Source organism: Uranotaenia lowii, chromosome 2, assembly GCF_029784155.1.
Source record: "Uranotaenia lowii strain MFRU-FL chromosome 2, ASM2978415v1, whole genome shotgun sequence".
Taxonomy (NCBI): domain Eukaryota; kingdom Metazoa; phylum Arthropoda; class Insecta; order Diptera; family Culicidae; genus Uranotaenia; species Uranotaenia lowii.
In genome coordinates, this window is record NC_073692.1 from 221,286,563 (window position 1) to 221,303,963 (window position 17,401).

General features: G+C 35.8%; 1 protein-coding gene across 1 annotated transcript in view; it reads right to left on the reverse strand.

Moving 5' to 3' along the window:
* The window catches only part of LOC129749239 (E3 ubiquitin-protein ligase TRIM9), a 579,998-nt gene extending 563,538 nt beyond the window's left edge, over positions 1 to 16,460 (reverse strand). The window contains exon 1 of the mRNA XM_055744176.1: positions 14,719 to 16,460. Coding sequence (XP_055600151.1) covers positions 14,719 to 15,510 — 792 coding nt within the window. The 5' untranslated portion in view covers positions 15,511 to 16,460. The remainder of the gene's footprint in view (positions 1 to 14,718) is intronic.
* Positions 16,461 to 17,401: the final 941 nt, after the last annotated feature.

A 17,401-nucleotide genomic window follows, 5' to 3' on the forward strand; every position in this document is an offset into this window, starting at 1 on the left:
GTGCCCGTAGAGAACAACCGGTCTAATAAGCGTCGTATACAGGTTACACTTCGTGCGAGGGCTAAGTCTTCTCGACCGCAGTTGCTTGTGGAGTCCATAGTAGGCACGACTTCCGCTGATAATTCGCCGCCGGATCTCACGGCTGGTGTCATTGTCTGCGGTCACCAGTGAGCCGAGATAGAAAAAGTCTTCGACTATCTCCAGCTCGTCGCCGTCGATCGTGACCTTGTTATTACTGGACAAGCGGGTTCGGTCGGTCTCGGATCCGCAGGCCAGCATGTACTTCGTCTTGGACGTATTAATCATCAACCCAATCCTTCCTGCTTCGCGTTTCAGTTTGCGGTAGATCTCCCCTACCGCCGCAGATGATCTGCCGACTATATCAATGTCATCGGCAAAGCAGATAAGTTGACTGGATCTGTAGAAAATTGTGCCCCGCATTTCGCCCACCGCTCGTCGAATAACACCTTCTAGCGCCACGTTGAACATCATGCAGGATAGACCATCTTCTTGTCGAAGCCCCCTGCGCGATTCGAATGAACTCGACAATTCACCCGAAATCCGCACACAGCACTGCGTTCCATCCATCGTCGCCTTGATCAGTCTGATCAGCTTCCCGGAAAAGCCGTTCTCGTCCATGATTTTCCATAGCTCGTTACGGTCGATCGTGTCGTATGCGGCTTTGAAGTCGATGAATAGATGGTGCGTAGGGACTTGGTGTTCCCGGAATTTTTGGAGGATTTGCCGTAATGTGAATATCTGGTTCGTCGTTGACCGTCCCTCCATGAAGCTGGCCTGATGACTTCCCACGAATCTGTTTGCTTGTTTTTTTTTTTCAATAATTACCTATATTATTCTTTAAAGATAAAAAAGTAAGGCCCATCTAAAGCACATAATTTGAAAAAAAAAGGAGGAAAGATAGAGGAAGCAAATGAATTAGGAGATTTGATGAATTCCAGAAACATAGGTCCAACATGTCTTGATAATTTTGTCTTGTGTCTACAACCCAATCGATTATAACAGTCTTCTCATCGCCTCCGTGAATAAGACACGCAATCATTACAAAAGTTATCCTGATTCCTTGTATCAATGTCAAAATATCGAAAATTTTTACCGATTAAATCAATTAATAATTTTTTATGTTATTTATGTTTTTATGTTTAAATTGTGTTCCTTTGTTTACAAATTATTTGTTCAATGACTTTAATTTTGAAGTGTAAAAACTTTCTTTTGCCTCTCGTTACTCCAAGCATCAACTGCCAATTCTAAGAGCTCACTATATTGAGTTCAAAAGTAAGATTCATACCCTGAGGGTGTCGTCGATGCCTGCCGAATGCTTTGGCTATCTTCCAGAGACTCCCTCACGTTCACCCTTGTCGTCGTCGGTCCAGACAACATTATCCTTCATCATCAGTGGAAAAAAGAAATGTTATTTGTTACGAAATTTCCAAATCAATATTTATTTATTCATGAGGCTGGAAGGCTTCAAGATAACTAGAGACTACATCAAAATTGTTTTAGGAAACATGTAATATTGTATGTACTTACACTGTAAATTTTTGCCTCGGTTTCCAGCAAAAAAAATTGCTGGAAACGTTCAGCAATCCAAATTTTTGCTGGAAACCAGCAATCGGTTTTCGAATTGCTGGAATTTTCAGCATTTGGTTATGTGCTTGTCATTTTTGCTGAAAAATCAGCAATCGGTTTTCAAATTGCTGGACTCTCCAGCAATTGATCTAGTTTGCTGGAAAATCAGCAATCGAGTTGTCAATTTGGAGTTTGTTTTTGTTTCGTACGCTGAAGTAAGGTGAGATTCTATTTTGCGAATTTAGGTTAAATAAATATAATTATTTTATTTTCCCCTATATTCTAGCAACCAGGCATCAAGTCAAGGGTAAGTTTTTATTGTACAGGTAGATATTCCATAGAAGATACTAATCAAAACTATTTTTACAGGTGGCGGATGATCAACACTTTGGCACAAAGCGGCCACCCCAGAGCCGGTGTAAGAAAGTGGTGAAAAAAAAGTTTTTTTTTTTTGAAAATGAATAAATCCCTTATTGAAAATGGGAGAAAATAATTGTTTTTATTGCTTATTGTATGCACAGCCAATATTAAACTTTAATTTTGAATTGAAATATAAATTTCATACTAAATACTGCCGGTTGTGTTGAAAGAAATAGCTGGTTTCCAGCAATCTGGATTGCTGATTTTCCAGCAATTTGAATTGCTGGAAACCAGCATTAACGTTTGCTGTTTTTTCCAGCAATTGAAATTGCTGGAAATTTTGCTGGAAAGTCAGCGGGACAAAAACCAGCAAAACTTAGCTGGTTTCCAGCAAAAAAAAAATTTGCTGTGTAGATCATTGCAGTTTTAATATTATCTATTACAAAAAAAATTATTATAAATATATCAACTTGGGTAATTTTTTATGCGATTCCATCAATTTGGGCGCAACAAGATTGGCCTTTCAATATCCCTTGTCGACCAGACATTCTGTCCACGTGTTCGGACCATTGAAATTGTGCATTGTTTGGGTGCAGCTGTCATGAAACCCATAAGATGTTTTGATGCGCAAGCCGCATGATGAAACAACCAGAAAGACCATCCCGCACAGCAACCTACAGATTTGTTGGGCCAACGAGGGCTAACGGTGTGGAATAATTTTGCGGATGCGCTAAATGCATTTTTGTTTTTCTTCACCTTCCCTGTCCTGTCCCGAATCTTACCGGAATGGGTTTTTATTTTTGTTCACTGAAGCGCTTCCAGCGGATGACGGCGAACGAGCCAAGCCGAGGCATTGACTGCAGGCCTTCTTCCCGGGTAAATTTTGATGTATGGGATATTAAAATCAAGCAGGACCAATCATCGGGACTGGCTGGAATGGTTCAACTCGGAGAACCGGTTCACGGAACTGAACCTGGAGGAAGAGGGTGATGGGTCGAAGTTCAGTTTACAAACAACCGGTTTCCAACCTGATGATGCTACCTATTCGTTCTTATTTCGGTTGCAATTTCTTCAGAAAAAGTAAACTGGTGTGCTTTATTCCACGCTCAAAATAGACCTTTCTCTTTGTATTCCCGATGTTTCCATATACTTAAGTACAATGTATTGCACTTGAAACGGAATAAATATGATCGGTACACGTGTTTTGTGTTAAATTTGGATTTTAAACTCTTATGCATAAAATCATAAACATAACACATGTACAAAATACAATCCTTCAAACCATGGGTAGCCAACATTATCAACAGATTGGTTTGCGGGCCACACACAAATAGTTCTAGTGTATTGAAACAAAACAAATACCTAATAATAGATTTTTGAAAACGCTTAAAAACATTTGCCCAGGTCACACCAAGTATAGATTCATCCTAATAAGTCGTTTTTTTACTAGCATATTTTATTAAATTTTGCCCCTTTGGAAAAATTGTAGAAATATAATGCAATAGGAAATGAACTGTCCCTCCCAATATGTCAATCTATTCGAGGGATTTAAAACCTCCTCGGTTAATTCGTCCCAGAAATGTCAAATCGTATCGTGTGACTGCAATGGCCATTGTTCAAAGTTTTCAAGTTAACCGTTATCCTTAGAAAAATTTGATAGACAAATAAAAAATAATTCAGAATGGAATTGTTGAAAAAAGGAACGTTCAAAAGCTTTTGACATTTAAAAGAATTTTTCAAATAACAGACCTCTACCTCAACTTAAATCAATTCTTTTCAATTTCTAGTATCTAGTTTTGACAAGTGTATTGGGAAAGCCATCTATAAACAGGATTGATACGATTTGAACCATTACACCTTTTAAAAGTGTAAATATTGCTACAGAAAGCCGTTCTGCAACTCAACTGTAAAATCTGTCTAGATGTCTATTGATGTACATAAATACGATCATGTTGGCAATTAAACTATATTTGGATTTAGTTTAATTTTCATAAATACTTTTTTTGTTTAAGCTTAACATAGAATAACAAATTGGTAAAATTTATAAAGGAAATTTTCAATATCTTACATAATTTGCAAAAGTTGATTAATGTTGATGGATGATCGAAATTGTTGATCTAGAATTCAAGCCATGAATCGTTGTAAAAGTATAATTTTAATTATGATGTTGATATGATTCAGTAATTTTTTTACGACTTTTATACGTTTTTGATACGATCTTACTATCTTTCTAAGGCTATCCTATCCAAACTCCTCAATATTAAAACTAGAGACCACTTGAATGCTCTTCATACCAATGATATGTAATCAACAAAACCCAATCGGAAAACATTGAAAAATGTGTGTAGCATTTACAGCTAATGTGTCAAATATCGTACAGTTTTGATAATTTATAATATTAATCGTAATTGTTTCGTGTTCAGTGACAGTATAACCTTTTTTGTAAAATTTTATGAGGCCCTCAATGCCAAAGTTGTATAAGTGTAAAAATGATCCATTATGAGTAAATAAAGCCAAACGGTTCTCCATGTTTCGAATTACATTTGGTGATTTTCTCAGATATTTTAAATTATATTCTCAACTTTTACGTTCGAAAGAAAATTTCGAATGTTCGAAAAATTTATGGAAAATGGTAAAACACGACTATTGAGAAGCGTGTTTTCTCAACATTAGGTTTTATACAATTTGACCCCTTTGGCTTATATTCAAAGAAATTTGTTTTGAGTTAAGTTAGTATAGATTCAGATATATTTATCCAAAAACGTTCAATTAATATAACATTGTTTTTCGAAAAAGTGCTTCGCGGGCCACAAAAAATAATGGGCTATGGTTTGGCCACCCATGCTTTAAACCCTTTTCCCCATAGTAGCACAGGTGATTCACAACTTCGCACAGTTCGCATATGAACTGGGTGCTTTGGATCAACACCATTATTTCATCGAGTGTTGCAAGTGTGATGTTTCCATCTGTACTGCTTGCTGGTCCTCTCTCTACTGAGCTCTGCTCTTTTTTTCCGGGATTTTTAGCCCAATGGGCAGGGTTGCCAACATGTTTTTTCAAAAATCAGGGAACACGCGAAATAAAAATCAGGCAAAATCAGGCAGCGTTCAAGTAACGGAAATTTCGCTAAAAGTGATGACCTTTTTTTTTGATCATCGCTCCACATTTTCACTCTTATATGTTTTGTGAGCCTATTTGGTTGAATTATTCTTCTGCATCAAGCAATCGAAAGATTCCATTTAAATCCCTTTTTTAAATAAGAACTATCGGGAATCTTTCGATTGCTTTGATTCAGCCACATTTTCACTTTTTCACATCAGCTATGGTACCTACTTAAGTTTCTTACTACCCATTTTTCATGAAATTCGCGAAAATCAGGCAAAATCAGGCATATTTTCAAAAATCAGGGAAATTCAATGGCTTATCAGGTTATCAGGCAGAGTCTCGAAAAATCAGGCAATGCCTGAAAAATCAGGCACATTGGCATCTCTGCCAATGGGTTTATTCATCCCAAAACAGCTCTTCTCTCGACTATGCTTACTTTTTATAGTCTCTAATACTCTGGCAGTTCACTCCATTCGTCAGGATAACACAGCAAATATGAATGAAGAATCATTGCTTAAAGTTTTGTGCCAATGTGTCAACGATTTCGAATCCAAGAGTAAACATCGAACACAGTTGTTCCGGATAAGTTTTTCAGTAACTGACCATCAACTGCAGAATTGATATAAAGTCTCAAATGCCATAATTTATTTATTATTATTATTATTATAATGATGATAAAAGGAGGTAGGCGTTGACTTAATGGTAGCGCACGCGTTTGTCCTCGTCTGTAAAAATCGTATTTGTTAAATTGATTAAAATAGTGAAAAATTTCAACAGAAGCTAATAAAAAGATGACACGTGGATGTGTCGTCTTAGTTTTGGTTGGAAGTGATTAAATAGCGCATTCAAATGTGTTTTTCAAATCGCAGGACGAAACCGTGGAAAAATGAATAGGTAGTGGAATTTTTGTTTTCACTGAGGTTATCAGAGGAATATTTATTATATGACACTGTCCAAAGATGACAAGTTTTATTTAAATTCAGAATGAAAGTGCGTGTTTAGCCAAATTATATATTGAGAGCAGCTGAAAAATTAATTTTAAAAGGGACGTGGAAGTAGGAATAGTTTGTGATTTAGTTTCCATTAAACAAACGTCTTGAAGTTGTTGCGATTATGAACCCGGTGAGCCAATGAGGCTTGTCGGGAAGCGCCCTAAACTAGTGACCGCTTGGAGTCGCCACTCTCAGTGCACGCTTACTTCAGTATACTCAAATCGATACACGCTGACTTTTTTTTTCTTAATCTAAAACACACACTTAAATTTATAAAATTTTACACATTATGCAGTTTACGAATATTTAGAATGGAATGGAAATATAAGTTTTTAATAACTGATCGTTGCAGATTAATTTTTGAGTTACAAATGTAACCATTTATTAAAAGCAATTTTAATAATGAATTTGATATCTTTTTGTATTCGACATCCCCAACATTAAGTTTCAAGCTCCTCGATCAGAATATTCGGCATAGATTGTTCTGTGTGAGGATCAGAACACGGATGTCAATAGATAAATTGAATTATTCAAAAATTCAAATAATTGAGAAATTGTTCGTTGTATGGTTGGATTTAGTGAATTGTTGTCCAGTTGCAGCCATTTCTCCAACTTGCCAACTTTCTTCCACTTAGTTTTTAGGTAAAATTTATTTAATACAATGAATCTTTGGTAAAATATGATAGCATCTAATCAAATTCTAGTAGTGTTAGTTTGAGTCATGGTTACGTGCGCTGCATACCTATCATGATTTTTTCATGACTTGAGACGACCATTGGGACGGTTCGAACTCTGGATCGATGACTGTTGGAGACAAAACAACACAATCATTTTGATTTCACTTAGGGGAGATGGGGGCATAATGGCCACCTTAAGGAAAACGGTTATTTAACCATAGAAAATAGCTATAATATGGAGGTTACATTATTGTTTCGTGTTCAGACACTTAAAAAGCGTATTCCCTAACGGGCTGAAACGTGAAAAACTAGATAAAAACGTTAAAAAATGCATTTTAAAAAATTTTGCCAAAAGCTGAAAACCAGCCACTGTGGAGGCATAATGAGAACCCCCCCTGAGGCAGTATGAGTACCATTAATCAGAGCAAGATGTGCGTTTTTGCCGGGGAATCTAGCAGGGAATTCAATTCGATGAAGTCAGGTGAGTCGCAGATTCATCAAACAAAGCAATAACAAAATAATCTAGGTCTGTTTGTAGAATGCAAACAATTCACGCACGCTCATACATTATGTGCTTTGTTCGGAGGATGATGCTACTATCCGTATAATGTAACAATAAAAAAATCGATCATGAATTGTAAATGGAAAAAAATCACCTCGAACAGAAGTCTAACTCTAGTCTTTTAATTACTTCTCCGACACCTTACCAATAGGCTAAATCGTCGGATGAAAACTAGTCAAGGTGTGGCGCTATAAATCAATTTTAATTCGCTGCTAGATTCTACGGAAGAAAATGCTCATTATGCCTCGATAATATGGTGCTCTATATGCCCCTAGTCAACAAATTTAAGTAAAAACGTGTTTTAAAATTGATAAAAGTGAAAAATCAAATATTTTATGATGGTAAAAATTGAGAAATAATGTGTACATCATGTTGCAGTGCGTAAATTATAGATCAAGGTTATTTTAAGATCATAAGAGCTTATTTCGTGGTGCTCAAAAATTATAATATTTTCGTAACTTGAGAACCAAGCTAATTTTTTTTAAATATCTCTGTAAAGATGATAAGGAGATTCCTTTTTTTGTGAAAAATTAATACTATAGGAAGTACGAAACAAATCCTCATGAAAATTTATTTAAGAAAATACGCACTTTCGTAGAAAAGCGTAGTTCTCATTATGCCTCGGGTGCTCGTTATGCCCTCATCTCCCCTACGTTTTACTTAATCCTCTAATTCTGATAATTTAGAATTTGTATGGTTATTAAAAATCTCATTCCAGTTTGACAGCTATATATTCGCTAATTATGTGTGGAATAATCGGTGTAAAAAGTAGATAACTTTTCTCGCTAGCTATGGATTACTCAGATCTCGCCTAAAATAGCGCACTCGCATGCGCTATCATCAGAACGATGACATAGTGAACGCGAAAATTGGCGAACGCGAAGCTGTTGAAACCTTTCCCATTTACATGCCATTGAAGTCCCTCAGACTTAAATGACACACATTAAAATCGCTTTGAGGTAGCATTCTAAATGCAGCGAATCAGAATATCGATGTCAATTTGTTCCTCCGCTTTAGTTTGCATTGACCGCGTTCGCCAATTTCAAATATTTCCAAATCCAGCGGTCCGAATGCATAGTTGTTTCATCACCGGAGACGGTGAAAAGACAGCCATTTCGTTTGTCCGTCATCTTTCAGATTCTTGCCTGGAGATTACTGAGGCCGCCGCAACCTAGGACGCAGGCTTTTGATATGTTACCTTGGTTATAGATGTGCCCTTGTAAATTTTCGTGGCCCTGATGAAGAAATAGAAGCAAGCGCTAATGATAAAATTTCAGGTATTTATTTTATTTTATATAATCACCATTCTTTATCTAAACTCTTCCCGGGTGAAATTTTGATGGATTTAAACACTTTTCGTTATCAATAAAAAAAAAACAACACCAAATTTCCACCCGTCTTCCTACTTGATCTTCTAAACTTGACTGCTGCGATTAATTTCAAACTGTTCCAAACATTTTTGAACATGAACTTCAACTTGCACACTACACTTGAGTTCAACTATGTTTACCCATAAGAAAGTTCAACACGTACTTCGATGCTACTGTACAAGTGTGTATATGAACTTCTTTACACATCGCACATGGGTTGCTCTTTGAAGACTGGTTACTAATGATTAATTGACTAGAAACTAATGAATTTAAGCATTTTCAAGCGCCAAAATATTAGAATTCAGAATACCAGACACTTGAAAATTTGTTTTGAGTCGTAGGAAACAAAAATGATGTTTGCTGTGTAAGTTATAAACAGTATTCAAAAACAACTATTGAATGATTGAATGATTGTATTATTTGAACTGATAAAACACTCATTTGAGTTTCAGGATTCAAACCATTCAAAATCTAGCCAACTATTTTTTGATTTCCTTAACCTGAACTAATAGTTAATTGTAACCGACAAACTGCGTTAATAAATTACAAATTACATGAATGATTCCTACAATAACATATTATGTGAGTAAAATGTAGAACTAGTTAATAAATCAAAATGAGTGAGAAAATTGGAGCGTATGTTTATGTAAACAACACTTTTCGACCACGTGGCGACGAAAATTCAAAACATTATCAGGGATGCCAATTTGATGAAAATTTCATTATTCCTTAAAAATCTTGGGCCACAGTTCGATTTACATTACTTTGGGATAATTCCTCTTAAGAAATGGTATCTAGTGTAATGATGCCGGATAGGCTGGTTTTACGCGGATTTTAAAAGAAAAAAATTAGGAAAGCGAGGTTTGGGGTGGTATGTATTTGAAGGAAAAAAGCTCGATTTTTACCCAGGATATATCCACAATTTTGGCGAGCTCCTATAAAACTAACGATATATGATTTTTGCGTCAAATAACAATTTTTGCTTAATCAAATTGAACTTATAACCATTTTATAAAATTATAAATAAGATCAATGCCACTCAGGTGTCTCGAGAAAATATAATTTTTCATGTTTAAATTTCGCAATTCCTGAAATTCTATAAAAATATTGGGATTTGGAATGATTAGCTCGGGTTTTAATATGAAAATTTTGAGTTCGAGCGGATTTTGCAAAGATTTTTGGTCAATATGTCCAGGTTGGTGCGGCCTGGATACGTTCTGGAAAGGTTAATCATGTGACATTTTGGATTTTGTCACTGTCCTGAATATATCCAAAAACTCTATAAGATTTCACAATCATTTACCCACAAGGTTTATCGTAGGAATAACAAAACTATAGGGGAGAATGAGGATACTTGATCCCCGGGGATACTTGATTCCTTAGCTATATCTCGAAACTGGAATGTCTTACAAAGATCTAATGTTCTAGAAAAATGTGCCAAAATGAGCAAAATAACAATGCTTGAAGTTTAAAAAATTTTAACAAAATAATTCTTTGAGTAATTGAACTTTGTTTTAAAAATTTCACAAAATGTAACTTGAAGATCTTTTTTCATCACTTTAAAATGTTCCTTACATGGGCAAATTATGCAAAAAATTTTTGTTCCAATGTATCAATCGTTCGAACGTAAAATGAACTTCAAAATGCCATATTTTCAAAGTAATGGAAAACTCTCAACATTTTTCAGAAAAAGTTTTCTAAAATGTTGATTATGGGTACAATTGATCCCCTAGAGTTGGGTACAATTGATCCCCCTTCCAAACGGCATATTTTTCTTCTGAATTGATCGTTATGATTGCTGATTACGAAATTACTAATATTTATTTAAAAAATTTAATTTTATCAAACAATTGTCTAAAGAAAAGAGCAAAAATAATTAATTTTCTCTTAATTATAAAAAATAGCGCCTTTAAGTATGCAATGACATTAGCGTTGAGACAAAGCTATAGAATTTTCTTCTTAAGTCTGCTGTAAATTGTGAAATGAGAACAAACGTGACCAAAATAGTCAATTAACATTCTATCTTGGGGTTTTGTTTGATTTTTATACAAGGATTAGGGCTTCCTGAATAAAAGATCAAGTCTACTTCAATAGGGGATCAAGTCTCCCCTAACTTCAGAAAAATCACAATTTTTTTACTCTCACAAAAATGCTTCTAGTTCATCAACGGGTTCAAGTATCGTTCTAATTTTTGGAGCATAGAAACTTGAAATTACAAGCTGTAAGAAAATGTCGAAAACGGCGAGTTGCTAAATTTTTCCAAAAAGATATGGTGAAAATAAGAAAAGGGGATCAAGTATCCCCACTCTCCCTACTGCCTACTTAACAAATAGCTACAAAAGTAGAGACAAAATTTCTATAATTTTCCAACAAAAACTAAATATCACTACTATCATGTTTGCAATGGTGATCAAATAAGTCTTAAAAGTAAGTTTGGATAACCATTTCTACTACGATTTCATGTAAGCTGGGTTGAAGTGTCATTTAAAAGCCAAACAAAAACTATATTAAAAAAATTAATTTGATAAGAATAAATTTCAAATAATAAAATCTTTTCAATGATTAATCACAATTATTTCGTCTATAAGCTGAAATTTTTGGTTGATTTGAATTGATTAATATTTAATCTTTCTGAGATATTTTTCTTTACAATATTAGAAAAACTTTGTTTTCGAAAGTATTTCTAGTAAATTATAAATCGACGTATCTCTATATGAAAATTCAAAAAGTTTAACACAGTTCGGTTGTAAAATTTTGTCATTTTTTCAATGTAGATGCTAGATATAGATAAAATTCGGTTTTCCAGCTCCCAGCGTTTGTTAGTTTCTATTCAGTTATAATAATATTTAGAATTAAAGAAATAATAGTTTAAGGAATTATTAATTGTGGCAAAAATTTTACGAAAATAAATTAAACATACTGCAACTGGCAACTTTGCCACCGTCCAAAAAGTAAACAAACCGGGAAAAATTCGAAAAGTTTTTCGCGATTTCAACCATTTTCACCACCTCATTCGGCATCAACACCGAGCGCAAATGATGCGACAGGTTAATGGAAATCTTTAGAACTCTTCAAAAAGTGTGCCACCCTCACCAAAAAAATTAAAAAAAATGTAAGTAGATTTTTTTCCATACAAAATTTTACCAAAAAGAACCAATTTGATCAGCGATACCTGTTAGTGAATAGTGAACTAGGGTGTCAAAAATCATACGCCATTCCAATTTTTCACCTTTATGTTTTTCTCACTTATGTACTTTCTCATGGTTTTTAAATGTTTGTATTTTCATAATGTTTTTTCTGAATCATACAAGATTTACATTTTTAATAAGTTAACTGAATACAATCACCTTCTTCTTTAAAAAATGAAAGTTCATCATTTGCAGAGAGGTTTCGAAGTAATCTCACTATCAAATTCTTGTGAAAGGGTTAAAAATTTGAAGAACCTTTCGAGCTCTTAACAGACCTCGAAAGGTTTAATGTTCTATTAATGTTTCCGTTTCTTTTTATTTTCAAGAGCGAGTAATGATTGTAATGATTGTACACTGAAATCCAAAACAGTTCAACACAGAAAATCCAAGTGATTTTTTAAAAATCTTTCATCAAATATATCAAATTTTTAAAAAGATTTTTAGTCTTAAGTTTTGTGATTTCTGTGTACCAAATAAATCATTTCCAGCCGATGAAGAATGGCTCTAGTGAGTGGTGAAGTTACTTTACATTTAGCATGATATTTTCATCACGGAGCATTTTTCTCAGCATGCTTCCAACGATCCCCTTCGAAACGTATGGTACTGGTTGTCCACGTTTCTTCCTGTTCCTGTGTTCCAGATGCCTCTGCGTTCTCTGCTCCATGGCAACCATTTTATGTTTTTGATCATTTTGATGTTTTTATGTTAAAATGATCAAAAACATGAACAAAGACAAGAAGAATAATAATACACGCATATTATTCTTTGGGACTCAGACATAAGTTCTGGCTATGGAAGTACGATTAGTGATTAGTGATTAGTGAAATGCCATAATGATGATAAAACGACTATAATCGAAACAAACAATATATAAATTTACGAATAAGCAAAGTGGATCACTGGTGATACACTGGAAACAAAATGTACTTCTTTTCATGTTAAAGTTTTTATAAATACAAATGAGAATCATTCCGTCAAAAGTATTTTATCTACGAAGGAAAACCGCTGGTTCAAGAAAACATTGGAGTTTATGTGATTTTTTTTAAACGTTATTCAGACCCCGTTCGATGTTGCCAACATCATTTTGTGTAGTCAAAATCGAATGTTGCTAAAAAACGGTTTTTTCCCAACAATTTTTTCACTTATTACTACAAAGAAAAACTATTAAACATTATCATCATTAACGAAATATGTAGTCAATTTTTAATCAACTTTTATCATTTTGTGTTTCTATATATCAAGTTTTTGGTGCATTTAGCACTATTCTTATTCTGTTTATATTTGTTTTTTTTTGTCATACAGATCCCGTTCGATTTTGGCAACACGCCCAAACATTTTATGTTACCAAAATCGGATGTTACCAAAAACGAACGGGGTCTGGATTTGGTATTTTTGTCATTTTTCATCATTTTAGCTATTTTTTGTCATTTTTAGTGTTTTGTTTGTACCGTGATCCGAGGTAATATTGATCATTTTTTTTAAATATTTTTCGATTATTTTTTCTGTTAAGCGGAATGTGGAATGCTTCATGTTTTTAAAATCAGTACTGGACTCCTATGAACGTGAAACATGGTTGCAGAAATTTATTAGACCACTTTAAATTTGATTAAGAAATGGATTTCGTCTCTGTTTTGAATTTGATGCTTTGGGGTTACATTGATCAATCTCTATCTTGACGGTTTTAACGAGTTTTCTCGATCATAAAGGATACAAAACACCTTCATAATATTTACAAATGTTAGTTTATCAATTTTATCTTGCTTTTGAACGTTTTCTTTTACAAACATTTATAATTGAAAAAAGTTCTATTATGTTGCATACATTTAGGGGCAAAAATTTAAACAATTGCTAAATAGTTTGAGCTAGTGAATACAAATGAAATTTTGCCATAACACATTCTTCTAGGCCCACCCACTATTTCCATTTTCATTTTTTCTTCAAGGTTAACCATTTGATAGGGCTTCTATCCATTTGTCAAATACGGGCTTACTCTTGGAAAATGTCCTATTTTTTAAATATCAAAAATATCAAAGAAAAAAATAGCTTTCACATTCAACAACCCGTTTGCTTCTAAATGCATTTTGGTTTCATCTGAAGAGTTGTTTGTTTGCAAGCCTTGGAAAAAAGTAGATATTTTAAGATTTTGAAATTCGGTTTTTACTAACAGAAAAAATTCCAAATTCAAACCAAATTTCGTCTATTTGATACTCAATTTATAGGCTTTCAAACGTAGAAAACAGTTTTCAAAAATTCGAACTATAGACTGAGTTATTGATGATAATGTGCAAATATTTATTGTTGCTCTAAGATACCCCGGTGATCAAAGGTACTTGTTTTTAGATTATATGAAATTTTCATCTTTTTTGTCATTTTGAGTACTTAAAAAAATGTTGTTGTATTTCATCCCCATTTAAGAACGCAAAAAACGTATTTATAATGTTTATCTAAATTATATTAGTCCTGTTATAACCAAAACTATAAGGCAATGTCGTTTCAAAAAACCACACCAAGTGTCATGATTCATTACTTTTAGTTTGACAGTCAAACTGACTTTTGAGAGATGGGTATACCTGAGAAATCTTTTCAAGATATGATAATTTGAGTTTGTGATCGATACGGTGATGAAATTCCATGTATTGTGTCATTATTTTTTGTTTCTCATTTTGAACCCTTCAAGTTATCTTCACAATGGAGCATATATTATCCACCACAAAATCCAAATTCATCAACTGAATCTTTAAACTTGATGAAAATTATGCATCTTTTGTTCTAGATTTTTTGTTGTAAATCGATTGTTGTATTTTTAAAACGTGAAAAACCTCGTGGGAAGAGAAGTCCTAAACTTCCAAAAGATCAAAGCAAACTCGAAAGACCTACCTTTTGAGCCTTGCACATCGCCATGATCGATTGCAGGTCGTGTGACTGATGACGGTTATCGGCCATGCACTGATTACAGATGGGTAGCTTGCAGCCCATACAGTACATGGCAAGTGGCTCGTTGTGCTCACCACAGATGGACTCTCGAAGCTGAGAGGCGCCACGTGGCTTGGTGAGGGTGTGTTTGGCCAGCGGACCACGTGCCGGATGACAAAGCTCCCGGCAGCCATCGCAGTAGCGAATCTCACACTGCTCACAAACCACTGACGCTACCTTGGGTGGTTCAGTTTCGCACATTTGACAACGAAGAGCTTCCCGTTCGCAGAACCGATCTACGATTGACTCCATAGCACGATACAGGGGCAGGTTGCGGGCTCCGTGCTCGTCGAAAAATACAATTTTCCGGCACACTGGACAAGCCAAGGAAAAGACCGACCCTGAACTGGAGGGTGGAAAAAGTAGCCCCTGGAGATTGGGAGTGCCGGCGTAGGATCCGGGTCGAGATGTGCAGCAGATGACCCCGGAATCGGCCTCACTCAAAATGCTAACTTTGTCGGCCTGATCTTGATCTGAAGAGACGCTCTCAGCCGCACTTGAGCTACCGGTGCTAACTGACGATGCCGACGATTGTGAGTGCTGTTGATGCAAATGAACTGCAGGACCGTGATGGGTTTGATTCGCCGGAATCTGAATGTCTATGGCACAAGCTAGACACAGGGCATGGTAGCAAGGCAACAGCACCGGATTGGAGAAAAGCTGCTTGCAGACAGGACAACGTAGTTCCTCCTCCATGCTAGTAGAATCCTTGGGAACGAGCGCTTACAAGATAAACTTTAATCAATTCACACATTCAACTTTTTTCCGTGTTGCTGTCGGTCACCAAACATTTAACAACTTTTTTTCGTCTATTTCACTTTATCTACGTGCCAGGATCCAATTTATATGCAAATTATCTCACACTTTGGACAACTTTAGGGCCCTTCCTTCCGCCACTTTGTACCGAAAATTAATCCCTGTACAACACACTCAAAAAACCGCCAGGAAAACGACACTCTCATACAGAACGATCCACTGTGACGTTTTCCATCTTGAGGCCTCCACTAATTTCCCAGTGCTGAAAATTTTATCGATTTCCTTTCCACGGTTCGCCTTCACGAATCCTGCCGCTTAGCGATGGATTGGAGCAGCCAGCCACAACAACTCCCCAGTGCTCGCTCTCTTTTGCAACAACCAACCAACTTCTTCTTTTCTACTTCACTAACAACGGTGGCCGCTGATTTCAATAAACCAGAACATTAATCACAATTCTGCTTTATTTTTTTTTTTCTTCTCTTTATGAATCTAGCCGGTGCTGAAGAAAACTTTCATCCACTTTGGCCACGCTCTCTATAGCAAAATACACACAAAACACGCTGGATGCACATCAGAAATAATCGATTTGTGATGCATCCAATTAATCCAATATTTATTTATTCATAACCGCACCGAGATTCTGGAATGGACCACTTCCAGGCAGCACTTCACACGCCTATCGAATGCGCCTCTTCCTCCTTTTTGGACTACTCAAACCAAAGTGTATAACCGATGGCTTCCAACCACTATCCTATTCTGACCAACCAACAGAAATCAATCACCAAACCGTGAACTTTAAAGACTGCACTAATTCACTTCTTCAGATTCGCGATTTGCAACCGCAGCTGATAAGAATTGCAATCCAGGAACAGCCGAAAAAACTCTCCCTTATATCTATCAAAGGTAAGTAAAGTGCCTCACACCATCACTTCCTGAAAGCTTTGCGGGCTGCCAATATTCCACCCTAGAAGAGCTGATAACAGGAATCTCAGTTTAACGACCGGTTACGCGCGGTACTACCAGTAGGAACACCTGGGATCAAACGAACCACTCGCGACCAAATCTCTCACGATACTGATTGATCCGCGGCGCTCCGTTCGAGATGCAGCAGCTATATGCGTACGTACGGCACAGCCGCGACCCTCGGATGAATCTATGCTGGCGGATCATAAACGCGAGCCGCGTTCTCCGATGAACATTGTTGGCGCAAGAGGGTGTGTTATGCTCCCACTTCCCACCCGAAGAGAGAGAGAGAAAGAGAGTGAGTTCAGCAGCCGTCGAAAAAGACTATAAATGTAAACATCGATGTTTACTCGAATGTTTAGCAAAACAAAAACCAGAAAGACGATAACAAGTTAGAGCCAATAAACAAATAAGTTCATAAAGGTGTTCAACAACCCGTACAATCATAGATAGACAAGAACTTGGTACCTATGCAAAACGACATAATGAGAACAAAACATAACATTTTCATTCAATATTATAAAGTAGGACAATCAAGCAGAAAAAGATGTAAACATCTAACAAGCCGGTTGAAATCCAATTTAATCGTTAGCTATAAGCCAGAGAGAGAATTCATGCGTTATAACTCACTCTCTCCTAGGAAAAATCCGAGAGCACAAAGGACATTCTCTCCCTTTTCTCTTGTTGATTTTCTTGAGTTCCCTCCCAAAAAAAGGCGAAGGAAAAGCATGGTTCTGTATGCTTTTTTCCTTCTTTAAACGTTCGCAGCAGCTATGCAGGATGAATTAATGCTCGCAAGCGCATACCTATTCTCTAGCTGGCGGTTGTAGGGGAAAGGTTTCCTAAATGGGCCTATCGGGTTAAATGA